The sequence below is a fragment of the Salvelinus fontinalis genome, chromosome 9 (assembly GCF_029448725.1).
Source record: "Salvelinus fontinalis isolate EN_2023a chromosome 9, ASM2944872v1, whole genome shotgun sequence".
Classification (NCBI taxonomy): Eukaryota; Metazoa; Chordata; class Actinopteri; order Salmoniformes; family Salmonidae; genus Salvelinus; species Salvelinus fontinalis.
In genome coordinates, this window is record NC_074673.1 from 32,939,814 (window position 1) to 32,959,258 (window position 19,445).

Genomic DNA, 19,445 nt, shown 5'->3' on the forward strand with positions numbered 1-19,445 from the left:
GTTAAGTCCATTTGCTCATTTCTCCGACATAAGGTAGCCTAGTGATAAGCATAAATAATGGTGCTATAGCCCAGTTGTCTTGACATTTTGTTTGAATGATTGTGACAGGCTCATGTTTTACCGGTATGGCGTACCACCGCTATTTCTTTTGCAGGCGCGCGCGTTCACGCGAAGGGGGAGCTTTTCGGCACAACACCCGGGCGCCATACCTGACCGACTATACATTCACCCCCGGCTTCACACCCAAGATTGTGGAAGGCGAGAAAAAACAACTAACCAATGGTTTCCACTAGATAGAACAGCCACAAAGTCAAAATTGCTGTCGTAAAAATGATCGAAAACAAAAATTTGCTTTTTTTGTCTTAATTTAAGGTTAGGTTTAGGCATATGGTTAGCAGTGTGATTTCAATTAGGTTTTTATCAGGTTTTAAGAAGATACTTTGTAGAAATATTTTTATTTCTTTACTTTATGGAGTTGGCTGGCTGTGGTTATAACTTCCGGATACTACTTCCGGGTTTATGCCTAGCTAGCTGCATGTGTTTTTAGCATTATGCCGCTCATAGTAATGTGTGGTTTTCCATGTAGTGGCAAAACACGAAGAGCGGTGGAATTACAGGAATACTTTGAACAGAATACAGAAAGAAAGGTTCACATTGTAGGAGATGGAAAGTTGGGAATTGAGAAGAATGTTGTATACGCAGGTATGCTGAGAGTTAGCTGATTAGCTTGCTACAGTTGTTAGCTAGCTAAACGTCTTAGCTAACAGTAGCTAGCTCATATATGCCTTTCAACCACGAGGTTGGTGGCAACTTCATTAAGGAGAACAGGCTCGTGGTAATGCTTGTAGCGGAATGGTATCAAATACACGGTTTCCATGTTTTTGATGCCATTCCGTTTCAGAAATTTTGAGCTGTCCTCCCCTCAGCATTCTCCACTGCCCAACCACTTTGTTCTGGGCAATGTTGCCATGCATGTAGCCTACACCTTTCTGTACCGACTGTTCCCGATATTATAGAAATATAATTAATTATAGTTATGTGGTTCTAACTTGCTGTTCTAGCACAACACATCTCCTTCGACAATACTGTTGATCAGGCCTGTGGAATGTTGTCCTACTTCAATGGCTGTGCGAAGCTGCTGGTACACTGTCGTACCCTTCGATCCAGGGCATCCAAAACATGTTCAATGAGTGACATGTCTGAGTATGCAGGCCATGGAAGAACGGACATTTTCAGCTGCATGACAACGGCGCAGTGGTCTAGGGCACTACATCGCAGTGCTAGCTGCGCCACCAGAGTCTCTGGGTTCGCGCCCAGGCTCTGTCGCAACCGGGAGGTCCGTGGGGCGACGCACAATTGGCATAGCGTCGTCCGGGTTAGGGAGGGTTTGGCCGGTAGGGATATCCTTGTCTCAGTATGTAAAAATGTAATAAAATGTATGCACTCTACTGTAAGTCGCTCTGGATAAGAGCGTCTGCTAAATGACGAAAAAATGCATGGGGCCATGCTGAAATATGAGGTGATGGCGGCGAATGGATGGCATGACAATGTGCATTCAAATTGCCATTGATAAAATTGTGTTCATTGTCCGTATATGCCTGCCCATAACCACCATAGGGCAAACCGCTCGCCTACACGATGCTGTCTGCCATCTGCCTGGTTGATACCGGGATAAATCTGTGAATAACGCACTTCCAGCATGCCAGTGGCCATCAAAAGTTAACATTTGTCCATTGAAGTAGGTTACGACGCCAAACTGCTGTCAGGTCAAGACTCTGAGGATGACGAGCACGCAGAGGATATTCCTATGACAGTTTGTGCAGAATTTCATTGGTTGTGCACACCCACAGTTTCATCAGCTGTCCGGGTGGCTCGTCTATGACCATCCTGCAGATGAAGAAGCAGGATGTGGAGGTCCTGGGCTGGCGTGGTAACATGCAGTCTGCGGTTGTGATGCCCTTGGACGTACTGCCAAATTTTCTAAAACAATGTTGGAGGCAGCTTATGGTAGAGAAATTAACATTCAATTCTCTGGCGGACATTCCTGCAATCAGCATGCCAATTGCACGCTCCCTCAACTTGAGACATCTGTGGTGTTGTGTATGACAACTGCACATTTTAGTGGCCTTTTATTGTCCCCATCACAAGGTGCACGTGTGTAAGGATCATGCTGTTTAATCAGCTTCTTGATATGCCTCACCTGTCAGGCGGATGGATTATCTTGATAAAGGAAAAATGCTCACTAACGGGGATGTGCACAAAATTTGAGAGAAAAAGCTTTTTGTGTGTATGGAACATTTCTGTGATTTTTACTTCAGCTCATGAAACATGTGACCAACACTTGACATGTTGCGTTTATTTATGTTCAGTCTACAACCAGTTAGCACTTCGGACATTTCTGAGTTTCCTAGTTCCAACTAGCACGTGACCGCAGCATGTGCCAATATTTCCCCATAAATTCCTCCCCTTATGTATTAACAACAGTGAAGCAATAGCCAATAAATAGGATATTGATTGTAGTTCCAGCTCACATTAACATTGTTGATATGTGTCACAGATTCTCAGAATGAGAAAAATGTAAGAGGATCTCTAAGAGCTGAAGCAGAGAGGTGAGTGTACTGCTCATAGATTGTGTAAAGTTGCTGCCTCTATTTCCAGAATCAAATTTGATTTGTTTTGAAGTTACAGATAAGAATTCATAAAAAATGTTGCTTTATTGCATTAGGAGAATCAACAAAGAGGATATTGTAATTCTGGATTCATTGAACTATATCAAAGGTAAATGTTCTCCATTTTGTTTTTTATAATTGATTTTGATCGATATTGCAAATAAAAGTGTGTGGGTGGTGCTTTCTACGTATATCACCTAACCTAAACGTCTTTAAATTTGTGTTTCTTCTATTGTAATCCATTAGGTTACAGATATGAACTTTTTTGTCTGATCAAACACACACAGACGCCTCACTGTCTGGTATGTGATATGTTGTTGATTGAAAACATGATTTTAACAGTGGCTGTGCATGATACCCCTTGGGGTAAGACTAGCCATTATGGGTGGGTGGAGTTTGCACTCTGTTTCAAATTTAGGAGCACCATGGCGTACAGTGCTTATGTAGTTTGTGTACGCTACCAATCAAAATATGCTTTCTTTAATTCATGAGATTTGTTTTCTCGGTGACACTGAGATTTACCTCTTAATTGTACCATATTTATTTATGAAGGTTTACTGTTTGACGTCAGCCGAAGTGAGCTCAACATGGAACACAGAAAGGGATGTTGAAGAGCAGTACACTCAGGAGATGTAAGTAGACCAAGTTACTTTCCCTTGGACAATTTTTATTTTGCTCACAGGATTTATAAGAGCTAAAGACAGTACTGCTCAAAGACCCGCCTTGTTCTCAATGAGTCATTGTATGTCTAAACAACATAGCCATCTCCACATTTTAACAAATTCAGACTACTTTTTGAAAATGTTTTAAGATACCATTGGTGCCTAATTCTTGCTCATGTTGTGTTATTGCCTAAATTGGCAACATTTAATGTATTTCTATTTGGTAGGGAAACACATTGACAAATTTTAATAAACAATTGTCTGATGCATTGCACTATAGTGTTTTGTAGTTTACGCAAATTTTCAACACCTGTCCCCAAATAGGTTTTTATGGAAACAAAAGGAAAGAAAGAAATACATAATCAATAAAATAAATCACAATCTCATATCAATACATTGTATTTGTAACCTTTATTTAACTAAGCAAGTCAGTTAAGAACAAATTCTTAATTACAATGACAGCCTACACCGGCCAAACCCAGACAACGCTGGGCCAATTGTGCGCTGCCCTATGGGACTCCCAATCACGGCCGGTTGTGATACAGCCTGGAATCGAACTAGGGTTGCCAGAGATGCAGTGCCTTAGACCGCTGCGCCACTCAGGAGCCCTGATTTCCAATTACATTTTAGTCATTTACATTATCACAATTATATGCACAACGAAAATGTCATAGGCTTCAATTAGATGCATGAGTGAAATTCCATTTGCTAATGTGACTTGCAGACTCATGATCTTTGGTTTTGCTTTCACAGCCTAGATGCGCTGGTGCTGAGATTTGAAACTCCAGACTCCAGGAACAGATGGGACAGCCCACTTTTCACCATTCAGAAAGAAGACACACTTCCATTTGAAGCCATCTCTGATGCCATCTTCAAAAGGAAGGCACCCCCTCCTAACCAGTCGACACAGAGTGTAAGGAACTTGTTTACATGCATAAATCACAAAGTAATGTTTCTGCATGCAGTTGGTAGTTTCAGGTTTTAGGTGAAGTTTTTCATCCATCTGTTGCAGCAACCACTGTCATCTACAAACTTCTTGTATGAGCTGGACAAAGTCACGCAAGATGTGTTGATGGTGAGCCTGCTGTTTTCTTCTGTTTCTCTGTTTTTCTTTCAGGATCATTTGTTGAATTGATTATTTTTTAATGCACAACATTATTGCTTCAGTTGTGTTATTAAATACTGCCTGCAATGCTGTCTGTTGGAAGAATGTATATTGACTCTTTCTGTTTGTTCCAGGCAATTCTCAACTCCCAGAAGACAAGTGTTCCAGGGGATCTCATTGCTGTTCCAGGCGCTACAGAAAAGATATCCTTTGCCACATTTTGCATGTTGCTCACAAATAACCCCCTCCTTCTAAAATGTATTGTTTATTTGACAGTCTCTCATGGACGTATTCTTTTTAATTTAATCACCACCTCACAACAGTCTAGCACCAACAGGGGTTAAAGTAATCTTGTATCAAATAACTGGACCTCTTAGCATGGGGCTGTGGATAAATGGATATCCATCAAAGAGTATCTTTCATTTGATGCAGTTGGTGGCGCAGAAACTGAGCCACCAGAAAGGTCTCGCCATCAAACACATAGGATGTTTGAGACAGGGACCAAATCATTGGAAGCATGGCGACTGGCTTTTATCAGGATTCCGAAGCAGACTCAGAAACCAGTACTTTGTTGTTCCCCCTGCAGCTCACTTTGAACAACATAGCACATGCAAAGTAGTGCTAGTGGAGTCTTGAACTACAAAATGTGAGTTGAATATTGATTGTCTTCAGAGAGATGCCGTTTTTTCACAGCCTTCTGAAAGCATATATTAATCTCTTCAAATTGTGGTTTCGGGACATAAAAGGGCCGAAGCCAAATGTATTCGATACCGTAACCTTGCTTTCAGCTCTGACACATCAGAGAATTGTTGTAAACAGTGTTTATCACAGTGTTTCCTTAACCTGATGTCAAACATAGAACTGACCAGAAGTCTAAACATGGCAGAGCTCCGGAAACTACGACGCCAGTTCATCAGCTACACCAAGATGCACCCGACAGAGAATATTGGACACATTGCTAACATGTTTGTACAGTATCTAAACAAGAGTATACATTGATTACTTTATATTTTAACGCCTTTGGTTCAGGTCAATAAAATTAAGGGAATGCCTTGTATGATATGTTTAGAACTTTCATTTTAAGTATCTTTGTGTGTCTCTTAATGTGTTTCAGAGGCTGCATCGAGGTTGCCCTTTTGGTATGAATCAAAATGGATCATATTTAGCTGTTAATGTTTCACAAAATTATATAAGACTGCAAACTTATTACAGAGTAGTCTGGCAGGTTTTTGGGGTAATCTGTAACAGTCGGTCGATTAATTAGTGCAGTATAAATATTCTTTATCCAGTTTATTTTTGTCCTTGGGAGGCTAATGCAAGATGTTTCAATTGGGGTTTTCCCCATTGGTTTAGTATGCTAAGCAGTCTTTACACTAAGCAGAGATTAAAGTGACACTGCATGACTGCTCAATTTCTTAGTTTATAATATTTTATATTTGTCAATATGCATTGATTATTGCTTTCAATTCTATACTAGTATAACATTGTGGGTGCAATGTGTAATCCATTAAATTCATAATACAAAACTACAAAACCATACACTGACAGTTAAGAATCATGGATTAATGTTTATTGAAACATGCACTACCCTGTACAATAGGATGGTCAGGGATTTTGTTAGCTGTTTTCAGTGAGAATACAGCACAATACAAAATGTCAGTTCACTTGTGGCTTCAGTACTCCAAGCAGTGGGTCTGTGGGGATGTGCAATGAATTGGCCTGCGGCTGAATCGAGTTGATGGTCCCTGACGTAAGCAGGATAATTCCATCCTACTGCTGAGACTATTTCGGAGGTGTTTGATGCGTCATCGCTTTAGCCTGACGTGTGACCACTTCCCAAGTTAGGCTTTGCTGCCTGCTAATTGTAACACTTTGTCTTATCAATTACATTAATGTCATCGTATGCCTGCTGATGCTACTGTAATTGCAAAATCAGGAGATTAAGAGAAATAAGGGCTCATTTCAAAGAGTTAAAATGTCAATTTTGATGAGAGCAACACTGACATTTATTTTCTTGAATATTCCTAAAGCATTTAGAAAGCTAACATGTTTTCCTTGTGGAGTTCTATTCCATCTCAGTGGTTTCTCATTAATGACCAGCGAGCCCATAGGCTTTGTATCATCACCCTGTGCTTTTCAGATTGCCTTGCCTTTGTTCCTAGGGAGACATATGAGCAAAATCCACTCTCTGTCAATTATTCAGACTAAACGCAGATGGTAGTGGACAAGTCTTTGTGCTAACCCAGTCTAAAAAAAAGTCCCCATTCCCTTATAAGTACCTCCCTGACATTAAGGTTTCCGCTCCAGGTCCAACGTGATCTGAAAATGGTGTAGGCTACAGAGTAACAGGATGCCATAATACATTTATTTTATTCTCCTTACCTTATCAATTCATGTAGAGTGGTCCATTTATTGTATTCTCCTTACCAATTCATTATAAGGTGGCAGGTAGCCTAGTGGTTTGAGTGTAGGACTAGTAACCGAAAGGTTGCAAGATCAAATCCTTGAGCTGACAAGGTAAAAATCTGTCCTTCTGCTGCTGAACAAGGCAGTTAACCCATTGTTCCTCATTGAAAATAAGAATTTGTTCTTAACTGATTTCCCTAGTAAAATAAATAAAAGAGTGGAGTCCATTTATTTGGATGCTTTGGAACTGTCTTTTTAGATCACCCAAAGAGCTATGCCAGTTTATATGGCTCTATAAGTTATATCATACTAGATTTTTGGTTTAACCAAGTTCTGTCACATAGCTATGTCTCTAATTGGCTCAATTGTTCTTGTCCTGTACTTCAACCTTGACCCTGGCAAACAAACAGTGGATTTGTTGATTAGAAATCTCCTAAACCCTTCTAACCAGAGGAAAACAGGAACATCCTGACTAAGCTGTACCTCTTCAAAGACCGAAATAATCTTTTATGTAAGAAAGCACATTTATGCTGCATGGTGTAGAATGTTATTTGTTGAATCAGACTGAACATGCATGACAAAATGTGATTTAAAAAATAGTTTGCTTCCATCCTCTGGGGCAAAAGGTAAACTTGGAGTTTGCTGTATAGTTGTACCCTCCGACTATGTGTTACTAAGGACCATTACTTTTGCTCTTATTCTACCCATTATATTGTCATATGATTCATCCATTTAGAAAAACTTTACACGTGTATAAAAGTTTAGTACATTTTAATACAATTGATGTCAGTAAATTACTAATAAAAACAAATACATTTATTCTAACATGTAAGCATGAGGGTAATCAAAATGATAGTGAATGGTCCTATTTACAGTGAATACACAACTTTTTTCTCTGTTATTTTCCCTGGCAGGATGGCAGTGCCAAATAGCCTGTCCCAGTGGCTGAAGAAAGGTCTATAGTTACTGTTGGGCTTCTGGTGGTGCATGTCATGAGCTGGTGCTCCTCCTAACAGACCAAATGGTACCAGGTGGTTGAGACCCCATGGCAGGTCATAGCCTATGTGGTCCTCCACTGACATCCAGATACTGAAGATGGTGACGCACCAGGTAGTAAAAGGGTGGCATTTCAGCAGGATGGGGTCCAGGTTGCTCCAGAATCCCACGGTTATCAGTTCTGGAATGCTGAGTTGCTGGGTGTTCCAGGAAAAGGGTGCCATGTATTCGTGGTGGATGGCATGGACCCACCGATACAGTTGTGGATGCTTGTGGTGCACAAAGTGCCACATATAGTACTGGGTGTCAAAAAGAAGAAGAGCAGCAAGTCCATCAATGAGAACCTCTACCACAGTTGGAGCACTGGAAGGCAGCACCACTGAAGGCATAAAGCAGGTCTGAGTCAGCACAGCAGGCAGAACAAAGATCAAGTGGTTATACACAGCCCTTCCGAAGCTCTTTGCCATCATCCTCATGGTTGGACGTCTCTCTTGCTGGATCTTGTAGTGGTGAATGGAGGGGACCTTGTCTCCCAGGAGGTCTAGTACAGCAAAGGGGAGACTGGAGAAGAAGTAACTGGAGAAGCAGAGTATGACAGGGAAGAAGGGAGAGGAGATGAGAAAGTAGTGGTTGAAAAGGAAATAGTCCCATAGAGGCTGAAGAAGCCTATCGGAGGATCTGGAGAAGGTAGGAACCTGCAAAGGCAACTGAACCTTGCTGATGTTCAACATCCTGGTTACTCTGGATGCCTGTGGCTGTAATGTGCAGAGAGAAGACATTCTCCCTTTATATAGTGCTGAGCTAAGGACTTGGCTCTCACATCAATGAGACAGCTGTTTTTTTGTTTAAAAAAATTCTGCATACAATTTCAACAATAAGTCCTTTTCTGGTGGATTTTGTTAATCTTCCGGCACACACACAAACCTTTCGACCTTGACCAGTTCCAAGTTAGGGCCTGCAACACTGTCCTCCCACTGGCAGTTTATCACAACAGGCCAGTTAGTTAATCAGCTCATTCAAAATGGTAAGTCATATTGTACCAGATACAGATATGTTGGTCCCTGCTTGAGTTAATTATACATGTTACCTATCAAGTTAAAACTGAATTGCAAGGCATCTTAATCAGTATAATTTATTAAATTGATAATATCCACAACATTCATTTCTTACATATTTGTATTTCAATTCGAGACCCCCATGGTGACCTATTCATATAAAAATGGTCAATCATCATTTTGATTCTCAATAGCATTAGTTGAGTCCATGAAATCTGTTATTTTCCATCTGTTCATTGGCTATGTGCTCTTAAATTATTTTAGAAGATTAGTGAGTTCATTTAGTCATAGATTCCAATCGTATGTAATCTTACTTAATCCTTATGTAGCCTAACCTGATGTAATCTTACCTAATAATCTGTTTGTGGAGCTACTTAGTTAAGGTCAAGAAAGCAAACCTGTCACAGCTATTCTATCCAGATGCCATGGTCAAACTCCCAAGATTGTCTAGCCTGCCCACCTAAAAGACACAAAAACACAGTTCTGAGAAACAGAACACAGTTGCATCCCACTGGGTAAAAACTGGTTGAATCATCGTTTCCATGTTATTTCAACAATAAAAAATTATGTGATGATTAAAAAGGTTCAACCCTTTTTTTCAATTTTCACCAAAAATGACATGCCCAAATCTAACTGCCTGTAGCAAGGATATGCATATTCTTGATACCATTTGAAAGGAAACCCTTTGACGTTTGTGGAAATGTGAAATGAATGTAGGAGAATATAACACATTAGATCTGGTAAAAGATAATACAAACAAAAAACATGTGTTTAAAAAAAAAATTGTTCCATCATCTTTGAAAAGCAAGAGAAAGGCCATACACTCAAATAGGATTTTAGGTGTAATTTAGATGTTGTCCACAAGATGGAAGCAGTGTGAGGTGGAGCGAGTTCCTATATTTGAATACATTTTTTCAAACAAAACTACACTATCTTTGGGACCCTCAGGATGACAAATCAGAGCAAGATTACTGAATGTAAGTACATTATTTACCTTCAGAGGTGAATGTATCAAACCAGTTGCCATGATGTGTTTTGTTGTTGTGCACTATCCTCAAACAATAGCATGGTATTTTTGTTGTCGTAATAGCTACTGTAAATTGGACACCGCAGTTAGATGAACAAGAATTTAAGCTTTCTGGCCATAAGACATGTCTAAGTCACTGTTGTTTACAACGTCATTCTAGTCACACTATTGAATATTGAGCAACAACTGTTCCGGTTTAGGGACACTGATCCCATAGATCAACGTGGGAAACTGATCGGATTGGCAAAAAGTCAAAGTAAGGGAATTTTGTATTTTTTTCAAACCTAAATCCAATTACACAGTGACATTTTTTGTTGATTTTACATTGAATTCGCATTAGTTGACAACTCAACCAAATGTAAATCAAAACTAAACGTTGAACTGACGATTGTGCCCAGTGGAATAGCACTCATCCTTAAATGATGAGTGTGTTAAATTGTGAGAGAATTGGAAAAGTGGCAACACTAAAGAGTCTACTGTAAATTTAGGGCATTGCATTGATTTTACAAGGCACTTGGAGGCTGTTACAGAGATAAGAAACATAATGGGAGTGTCTGTGATTACAATGAGCACAAGCACCAGGGTTACTTGTACTGTGCCGGAGAGTGTTCTGCTGCATGTTCACACCAGGGCAACAAGGCTGAGTGCTACTCCAGGACCGAGGCTCAATCCTCACAACAATGTTAACACTTCTCACCAATCACATCAGCTGGATAACATTACAATACTTGATTTATTAGAAATCAATAATGCATTGATAGAAGGGTTGCTCTTGAATCACACAGAGCAAGCCTGATCAACCACTGCCATAGCGTTAACATGTTGTCTCTGATTATTTCTTTTCGCTGGCTGCTTTCCGTGAAATTGTTTTGTTTGTGCTGGCATACTTGTGTTTATCATTTCTGTAAATGAGAGAAAATAGATTTATGAATGCACAATTTCATCAGGTTTGAACAAAAATATAATGCAATTTATTTTAAAGTAAGATGATGTGTTTAGACATCGGTATGCGTGCGTGTACAGTATAGTACCTGCTCATTTTGACTTTGCTCCTGCAGCCCAGTCCTCCCTCCCAGTGACTGGTGTAGGCTCCTCTCGTCATCATGCCTCCACAGCTGACACAGGGCTTCCCATTGCTGTACGGCTACAAGTAAGGACAACAGCAGTTTAGGGTAAGCATATGGAGATGCACTACTCTAGCCATCCAGGCAGCTTACCTGCTCTTTACAGCAGTGACCACAGATCATCCTGGTAGCCAGCTCCATGGGGTGGTCCTGGTCCTCGTCATGACACACGTCACAGGGGTAGGCCCGGCCACAGCATGAGAACCTGAGAGCACACCCATGGGATGTCACTCACCAGCAAAGTTTACTTTGGCAACACAAAATGATGTTAAAGGGAAAGAGGTGGCTAAGAACCTGAGCCAGCGATGACTCTGTCTGTAGTGTTTGCAGGATCCCTTTTCCGGTAGTGGTTTCCCCATCTGTATGGCAGGGTCCCTTATGTTACGCCGATAGGTCAGTGAAGAGTCACTGTGCCCTGTACAGTACAGTCAACTATGTATTACAGACAGAATAGCCAAAACAGCTGTTTAACCTTCTTCCATATTTCATCATTAAAATCATACTACAGGCCTTTGTTTCTGACCGGTTTTCTCTTTGCGTGGCGGAATGTACTGGAATCGTGTGCTGTCAACCAGGATGCTGAGTTTGCTGTGACAGTGCTGACAGTTGAACTCCTTGCTCTGGCCATACAAAAGGTTCTGCAGACAAAATAATACACAAAAGCAGACTAATCAAATAACAGAACAGACCGTCTTAGATCAAAACTTCACCCAGATATAAATACTTTCATCATCATAAGACAAGAATGCAGCAATGAACAGAGTGTTGGTGACCTTCACAGGTCCCTCTTTGGAGCAGTTGAGGCAGACAATGACCAGATCACAGTCCTGCAGGACCAGGTCCACAGGAGCAGCGGTACCCAGGTCCAGATAGCCCAGGACGTCACTGTAGTGGTGCAGCATGCTGGGTCTGAAAGCAGCACTGATCCCTGCGTTACACTTCTCACACTGGGCCGTGCAGGGGTTCCTGCCATTTAGAGTCAGGTCTGCTGTCACCTTACACCTGCAAACAACACACACAGGCCAGACAGACACACACTTAAGTCACATCTCCAAGTCCCATCAACACCAAAAAAAATACTGCAGATAAGTTTAATCTTTCCTCCTATAGGCAATATTCCAAGGGGAAAATGTGAGATACAGTGTAGGCTACAGTAGATGGCATCAGTGGAGGACAGTCTGTCTGCTCACCTGCTGCACTGCAGACACACAGTGATCTGTGTGGCGACCACGGTCGCCATGCCCTCTCCCAGCCTCAGGCCAAGCAGCTTCACCTCTGTTCCTCTGCGGGGCTCACTGAGCTTAATATTCTCCACATTCCCCTGGTCCTCTTCATCACTAACACCATCATCATCATCACAGCCAGGGTACAATAGTTTTTTCCACTCCTCATCTTCTCCTTCTCTGCTCTCCTCATCAGTTGCCGTGTGGAGGACAGGGTCAGGCGTGTCATCAGCGGCAGGCTCTTTGCACACGGTTGCCTGGAGCTGCTGGTATGGCACAAACTGAATTCCAGCCTTTGCTATCTCCATGTCTTTTTTCAACTGAGGAGAGATTTAAAAGAGAGAAAGGATTAGAACGCTGCTGTCAAGTTGTTAAGTAGTTTTAAGGAAATAAACTAATACAACACAGAGAATTCATAACATCACCACAGTCTCTCATGGAAAACAGAGGTTACCAGAAGGATATCATACTAAGTAGACTAACATAAATGGAACTCTGTTTTTATACCAGTCTACAGTCTCACCTGCCTGGCTCCCTCAGTGAACAGTCTTTCCATGCTGCGATCCAACCAGCGAAGGAAGGGCCGGAAGAGCAGCTCCACCTTACCCATCAGCTGATTGGTGGCATGTTTAGCCTGTAGCCATTCCAGTGAGGCTTGTTCAACATATCTATGTGAATAAAAAACCATGAGCTGGCGCACACCCAGAGACAATTATTGTATGTAGAGGTGCTGATTAACAGCGAATAAACTATAACCTATTAAAAAAAAGAGAGTCGTGCACACTATATATGAACTCCCAGTAATTTATTAGGTTAATCACCAACGTTTCGGCATCACTGTGCCACAATTACTGAGATATATAAACTCAGCAAAAAAAGAAAACGTCCTCTCACTGTCAACAGCGTTTATTTTCAGCAAACTTAACATTTGTAAATATTTGTATGAAAATAACAAGATTCAACAACTGCACATTTGTGGCCTGCTGGAGGTCATTTTGCAGGGCTCTGGCAGTGCTCCTCCTTGCACAAAGGCGAAGGTAGCGGTCCTGCTGCTGGGTTGTTGCCCTCCTACGGCCTCCTCCACGTCTCCTGATGTACTGGCCTGTCTCCTGGTAGCGCCTCCATGCTCTGGACACTACGCTGACAGACACAGCAAACCTTTTTGCCACAGCTCGCATTGATGTGCCATCCTGGATGAACTGCACTACCTGAGCCACTTGTGTGGGTTGTAGACTCCGTCTCATGCTACCACTATTGTGAAAGCACCGCCAGCATTCAAAAGTGACCAAAACATCAGCCAGGAAGCATAGGAACTGAGAAGTGGTCTGTGGTCACCACCTGCAGAACCATTCCTTTATTGGAGGTGTCTTGCTAATTGCCTATAATTTCCACCTTTTGTCTATTCCATTTGCACAACAGCATGTGAAATGTATTGTCAATCAGTGTTGCTTCCTAAGTGGACAGTTTGATATCACAGAAGTGTGATTGACTTGGAGTTACTTGTGTTGTTTAAGTGTTCCCTTTATTTTTTTGAGCAGTGTATGTATATGTCAGTGGTGGGCCGTCAGGGCCTGCAAGGCCTTCTCTGCTGGCCTAAACATCATCAGAATATATATATTTTTTTTAATATATTTTCCCATAAATATGTATTAAATTATTCCCCAGAGTAAGAGTTATACTCTTCATTTCATAGCTTTCCTCTTGGTTGCACTGCTTCCAGCCCCAGGTTGAGATTTGGAGGGCTGGTCTTTATGTTAGATCTTTTATCCAATCATATTCAGCCATCATGTGTTGCCAGGGGTCTAAAATCTGCCCTCAGGCCTTCAGAATCAACAGTGCGGGCGCTTGTAGCTTATAGTGAATGGAAATGAAAATTTAGTGTCAACCAATCAGCTTTAGAGTTGGCTATTGTACGCCTGCTGGCTGGCTCCAGTGTTACACAGGAGCCAGCTAGCAGGCGCAGTGCGTGCACGTCTTTTGATTGGATTACCAATATTGAGAGGCAGGTCCTATGGAGATCTAGGAAACTGAATTTGATAAACAAATTAATTCACGTACTACTAAGCTGTTTTTTCAACCCACAATGGCGGAAGGAGGAGAAGATATCGATTTGGTCGAGGATATAATTATAACGCCATTCTCAAGACGAACTTTTCAAGAAAAGTTAGACATTGTAAGGAGAGGTCGCCCGACGCCACAAAGCCTGTCACAGGCGGGAAAGGGCTTCGTTCGCTCGCCACTTTCAAAGTTTCAACTACGAGCGCTGTCAATGGCTCACAGGCTCCTTGGCTCCGAGAAGCACTGCAAACTGTACTGCTGGGAATGTCTATTATTTGCAAGTGATCGATTTGGTGTTTGGAGCCACACTGGCTTTGCAAACTTGAGTTGTCTAACCAAGGCAGCAACGAGACACCAAAGTACGGCTGGGCACTAACAAGCAATGGTGCTTTTGAAAACTTTTGGGGACACCGGAGTGGATCTACAGCTCAAAGAACAGGAGCGCAGGGCAAACGGAGCTGCACAATGAAAAGGTGAAGGGAAATATTGAAAAGACTCATTGATTGTGCCATGTTTTTGGGTAAACAGTGTTTACCCAAAAATGTCAATTTGTCAATTTCAAGGTGACACAACGCCTGGTTATACTGCGTTTCTGTCTAAATGTATAGTGTCTAGAGCCATGGCATCATAATGAGGTGGATTAATTCGGGTGGGACTGTGTAGTACCTCACTGAAGGCCCAGGCCCCAGGCCCACGGCACGCCACTGGTATATGTATGAGTGTTACAACATGTCTATGTGGACGGACACATTGAGAAAAATGTATCAAAACTTATGAAAGTGTTATTGTATTTAGACTGTAAAGCCATTGAAAATAAAATAAAGTTTCTCTCACCTTCCCATAACTGATGGCAAGTCCTGGTCCAGTGGTATATCTAATGTAAATATCTGGAGAAAAAAAAAAAAAAAAAAAGAAAGTGCACCTTAAGTCTTAGCTCTAGACACAATAGGATTATAATCAAACAGATGAGATTCGTAGGTCAAAGATTTGAGTTTACCTCTTGTGGGTACTTTTCCGGAAAGCTCACCATTATGTCAACGTCTTTCAAGTCAAAAGGCTGAAAAACAGTATAAGGAGTGAGTCAGCATGTTTTTATGCACAATTTTCCATGTTGTAACATTCCTATGATGTTCATAAAACTATATCATAGTAGAAACGATAAAAGACAATGACCTTTGAGGCCTTGTATTGTGGATTGGAAAAATGCAGACAATGTTTACCCAGTCTGGATCAGTGGGCTGTACTGTGGCTCGGTAGAAGGTGACTTGGCCGTCGCTCCGTTCCTGCACAATAAGCTGCTCTTTAGGAAAACGCTTTATCAGCTGCTTGATCTCAGTGTCCCGTAGCTGTTTGGTGATATTGTCAGTCAGGTCACTCAGTTTGACCACCTGAAGGGCACTGGGAGGGGGGGCATGGGGCACCCTGGGCCTGCCTCCGACTCCTACAGGCTGGTCATCAGCAAGGGGAAACTGTGGTGGGTGCCAGTAGTGACATCTATCATCCATGGTGCAGCACCCAGAGAGAAAATAGCGACAGGGCCGGCGATTGTTGGCCCTCTCACCTCTGGTTGGAGCAGCCCTTGGTTTGGAGGGCAGCCTGTGGCCTACATCTCCAGGGCTGTCAATCGCTGGATTCTGCGATGTGATTCCAGGGTGGCTGTGAGGGCCTGTCCCTCTTTGGTTCTCCTGTTCTGACCTTTGGTTTGTCCTGTTCTCTACCTTCCCCTGGGTGAGGGTGGTGGAATCTCCTCTTTGATGGAGGAAGCGGCACTTCCTCCCAAAGTTACAGTGCCGTCCCTGTGAGTAGAAACGACACAGCTGGACTTGAGGGCCACCATGTGCTGGTTGATTCCTGCTCTCTTCCTCATTGTGACACAGGGCGACAGAATCCCCATTGCTCTCTGGTGATACCTATAGAAAATAACTCTTGTTATGACATTCATGAAAACGTACAGGGAGTACAAAGTAGGAAACACTGAAAAGACCATCACTGAAACAAAAAAATACGAAATGTAGTTTGTCACAACAGATATACAGTGCATTTGGAAAGTATTCAGACCCCTTGCCTATTTCCACATTTTGTTATATTACAGCCTTATTCTAAAATGAATTCAATTGTTCCCCCCCCCCCCCCTCATCAATCTACAAACAATACCCAATAATGACAAAGCAAAAACAGGTTTAGACATTCTTGCAAATGTATTAAAAATATAAAACAGAAATATCCCTTCTTGGGTTTGATGCTACAAGCTTGGCACACCTGTATTTGGGGAGTTTCTCCCATTCTTCTCTGCAGATCCTCTCAAGCCCTGTCAGGTTGGATGGGGAGCGTCACTGCACAGCTATTTTCACGTATCTCCAGAGATGTTCTATCAAGCTCAAGTCCCAAAGCCAATCCTGCTTTGTCTTGGCTGAGTGCTTTGGGTCATTGCCCTGTTGGAAGGTGAACCTTCGCCGCAGTCTGAGGTCCTGAGCAGGTTACCACCATGCTTCACTGTAGGGATGGTATTTGCCAGGTGATGAGTGGTGCCTGGTTTCCTCCAGATGTGACGCTTGGCATTCAGGCCAAAGAGTTCAATCTTGGTTTCATCAGAACAGATAATCTTGTTTCTCATGGTGTGAGAGTCTTTAGGTGCCTTTTGGCAAACTCCAAGTGGCTTGTCATGTGCCTTTTACTGAGGAGTGGCTTCTGTCTGGCCACTCTACAATAAAGGTCTGATTGGTGGAGTGCTGCAGAGATGCTTGTCCTTTTGGAAGGTTCTCCCATCTCCACAGAGGAACTCTGTCAGAGTGACCATCAGATTCTTGGTCACCTCCCTGACCAACGCCCTTCCCCCGATTGCCCAGTTTGGCCGGGCAGCCAGCTCTAGGAAGAGTCTTGGTGGTTCCAAACTTCTTACATTTAAGAATGATGGAGGCCACTGTGTTCTTGGGGAACTTCAATGTTGCAGAAATGTTTTGGTACCCTTCCTCAGATCTGTGCCTTGACACAATCCTGTCTCTGAGCGATACGGACAATTCCTTCGACCTCACGGCTTGGTTTTTGCTCCGACATACACTGCCAACTGTGGGACTTTATAAAGACAGGTATGTGCCTTTCCAAATCATGTCCAATCAATTGAATTTACCACAAGTGGACTCCAATCAAGTTATAGAAACATCAAGGATGATCAATGGAAACAGGATGCACCTGAGTCTCATAGCAAATGGCCTGAATACTTATGTAAATAAGGTATTTCTGTTTTCGCTTTGTCAACATGGGGTAGTGTGTAGATTGATGACAAACATTTCTATTTCATCAATTTTAGAATAAGGCTGTAACGTAACAAAATGTGGAACAAGTGAAGGAGTCTGAATACTTCCCGAATGCACTGTAATTCAGACTAACCTATTTCACTAGAAATAGCCTCCAGTGTCCATCTTCTGTACTGTAGGCCTACTACTACTAGCTAGCGAAATCATAACACACATTAAATGGTTTTGACTAGATGGGAAGCAGCTAATGTCAGCAGTGACTACTTAGCAGGTTAGGAGAACTGGGATAAGGTTAAAAAAGGGGTTAGTGTTATCTAAAATTTAAAAAGTATCCTCGACGCGACTTTTAACGTCACTTTGACAAATAACTGCATCCCTTCTAGCCATGACCAGCTAAAATGTCAAAATATGGCACTTATATTGAATGAGTTAACCCAACAACACTATTAGATCTTTTAATAACGTACCTCAACGCTGTTTACAGGTGAACGTTCCATGTAGCTATTTGCTATACGTTTGTATCTGTAAAGCTGATGTTACTTTGTTGCATTCAGTAGATACAGTAGCTGCTGCCAAAGTCTAATGGCTTACGTTGTTTTTCCTTCCTCTGGCATGGGCAGTGAATACAATTGTTATACTTTATTGCCCTCTCCTGGTATGGAGTGAGATGGACACAGCTCGCACCATAAATTGCTGCATAGACTGAACTTCACAGGGTTGTGAAAGTGCAAGGTTCTCTTGGTGCTCCTTTTCAATAAATATCGAGGGTCTTATTCTTGTAACATGATGATCGATGCTTGGTAGAGTCTTCAGCCTCTCTGGAACAGTGTCAGGCCCAATCACGTCAGGCCCAACCAGATGGCACCTTCTCACCACGTGGGTCTTTATGGTGCTCCATGTCTATGTGTCCGTGGAGGATCACTGCGGTTATGATTTTCCGTGGTCCACATCTCGTCTGATACCCTTCAGTATTTATCGAGGGCCCAGCAAGGATGATGTGCACCATCAGAAACTCAACAAGAACTTTGCACCATACTTCAGCCACTGGGATAAAATATTTGGAACACATGCTGATTTTAGTTTCTCTTACTCTTACTCGGAGCCGGTGACAAATACATTCTTATGATGAAATTCTATGAAATTGAATTCAAACTAAATGATTATGAGAAACAAACCTGTTTCAAATGAAATTATATATTTGAGACTTGTAAATAAACTGAGTGAACAGTAAGTTATCCTTCTCTACTTTGGCTTGTGGAACACATTGGAGTGAATTCTGTTGGATGTTATGGTTAAAACTGTTTTATTATGCAATGGAAAAATGTATATAAACTTTTCCATGTTCTTCATAATTAATACATGTATATAACAGATATATTTATCCATGTGCCTTTATTCAACCTGCCAGTACACCCAACGTATAATTAGTTTCTCGCACCCCAGATAGGGTCGAGACATAAAAATCAAAAGTACCATCAATTGCAATTCTCACAACGTGATCTATGTGATTCGCTGCCAGTGCAGCTTATTTTACGTAAGAGACACCTCAAGGGAGTTACAGACTAGAATGGGTGAGCACCAAAGTGCCATTCGATGTGCTGACCCCAACAGCACAGTGGCCCTCCATTTCAAATAGCGGGGACACTCGCTTTGTGAGTTATTTTAGTTTAGAATTGAACAAGTCAGCAAAAACAAACGCAGAGGTGATGGTGACAAACACTGAAAGTCCAGAGAGACGTTCTGGATCCATTCCTTAGAGACTTTAGTCCCCAGAGATCTTAACCTAGAGAAGGACTATAGTATGCTTTTGTGAAGGGCTCCATCCCTTTTTTGGTCCACTGCCCCCCCATTTGTACTTAATGTTTA

General features: G+C 42.0%; 2 protein-coding genes across 2 annotated transcripts; one reads left to right on the plus strand and one right to left on the minus strand.

Annotated features, from left to right (window-relative positions):
• Nucleotides 1-486: 486 nt before the first annotated feature.
• Nucleotides 487-12,475, plus strand: kti12 (KTI12 chromatin associated homolog). The gene is made up of 11 exons (XM_055934146.1): nucleotides 487-702; nucleotides 2,558-2,609; nucleotides 2,726-2,778; nucleotides 2,916-2,971; nucleotides 3,222-3,301; nucleotides 4,085-4,244; nucleotides 4,344-4,406; nucleotides 4,571-4,639; nucleotides 5,292-5,401; nucleotides 5,551-5,575; nucleotides 7,757-12,475. Exons 1-11 carry the CDS (start codon nucleotides 552-554, stop codon nucleotides 7,772-7,774), a joined length of 837 nt encoding a protein of 278 aa, XP_055790121.1. The 5' UTR covers nucleotides 487-551; the 3' UTR covers nucleotides 7,775-12,475.
• On the minus strand, nucleotides 8,955-18,380 carry si:dkey-24l11.2 (uncharacterized protein LOC100034462 homolog). Its single transcript, XM_055934145.1, has 12 exons — nucleotides 18,047-18,380; nucleotides 15,546-16,235; nucleotides 15,323-15,382; nucleotides 15,160-15,212; nucleotides 12,791-12,935; nucleotides 12,235-12,587; nucleotides 11,818-12,046; nucleotides 11,568-11,682; nucleotides 11,339-11,459; nucleotides 11,138-11,249; nucleotides 10,952-11,064; nucleotides 8,955-10,822 (listed from the first exon to the last, which is right to left on the minus strand). Exons 1-12 carry the CDS (start codon nucleotides 18,074-18,076, stop codon nucleotides 10,753-10,755), a joined length of 2,091 nt encoding a protein of 696 aa, XP_055790120.1. The 5' UTR covers nucleotides 18,077-18,380; the 3' UTR covers nucleotides 8,955-10,752.
• Nucleotides 18,381-19,445: the final 1,065 nt, after the last annotated feature.

Excerpts from the sequence above, each read along its gene's own strand:
- kti12 (XM_055934146.1), top strand. The coding sequence starts at position 552 with ATGCCGCTCATAGTAATGTGTGGTTTTCCATGTAGTGGCAAAACACGA. Across the intron at positions 703-2,557 it reads GAAGAATGTTGTATACGCAG|ATTCTCAGAATGAGAAAAAT; the intron begins GTATGCTGAGAG and ends TATGTGTCACAG. Across the intron at positions 4,245-4,343 it reads CTAACCAGTCGACACAGAGT|CAACCACTGTCATCTACAAA; the intron begins GTAAGGAACTTG and ends CATCTGTTGCAG.
- si:dkey-24l11.2 (XM_055934145.1), bottom strand. The coding sequence starts at position 18,076 with ATGGAACGTTCACCTGTAAACAGCGTTGAG. Across the intron at positions 12,936-15,159 it reads TTGCCATCAGTTATGGGAAG|ATATGTTGAACAAGCCTCAC; the intron begins GTGAGAGAAACT and ends TTATTCACATAG. Across the intron at positions 12,588-12,790 it reads TCACTGAGGGAGCCAGGCAG|TTGAAAAAAGACATGGAGAT; the intron begins GTGAGACTGTAG and ends ATCTCTCCTCAG.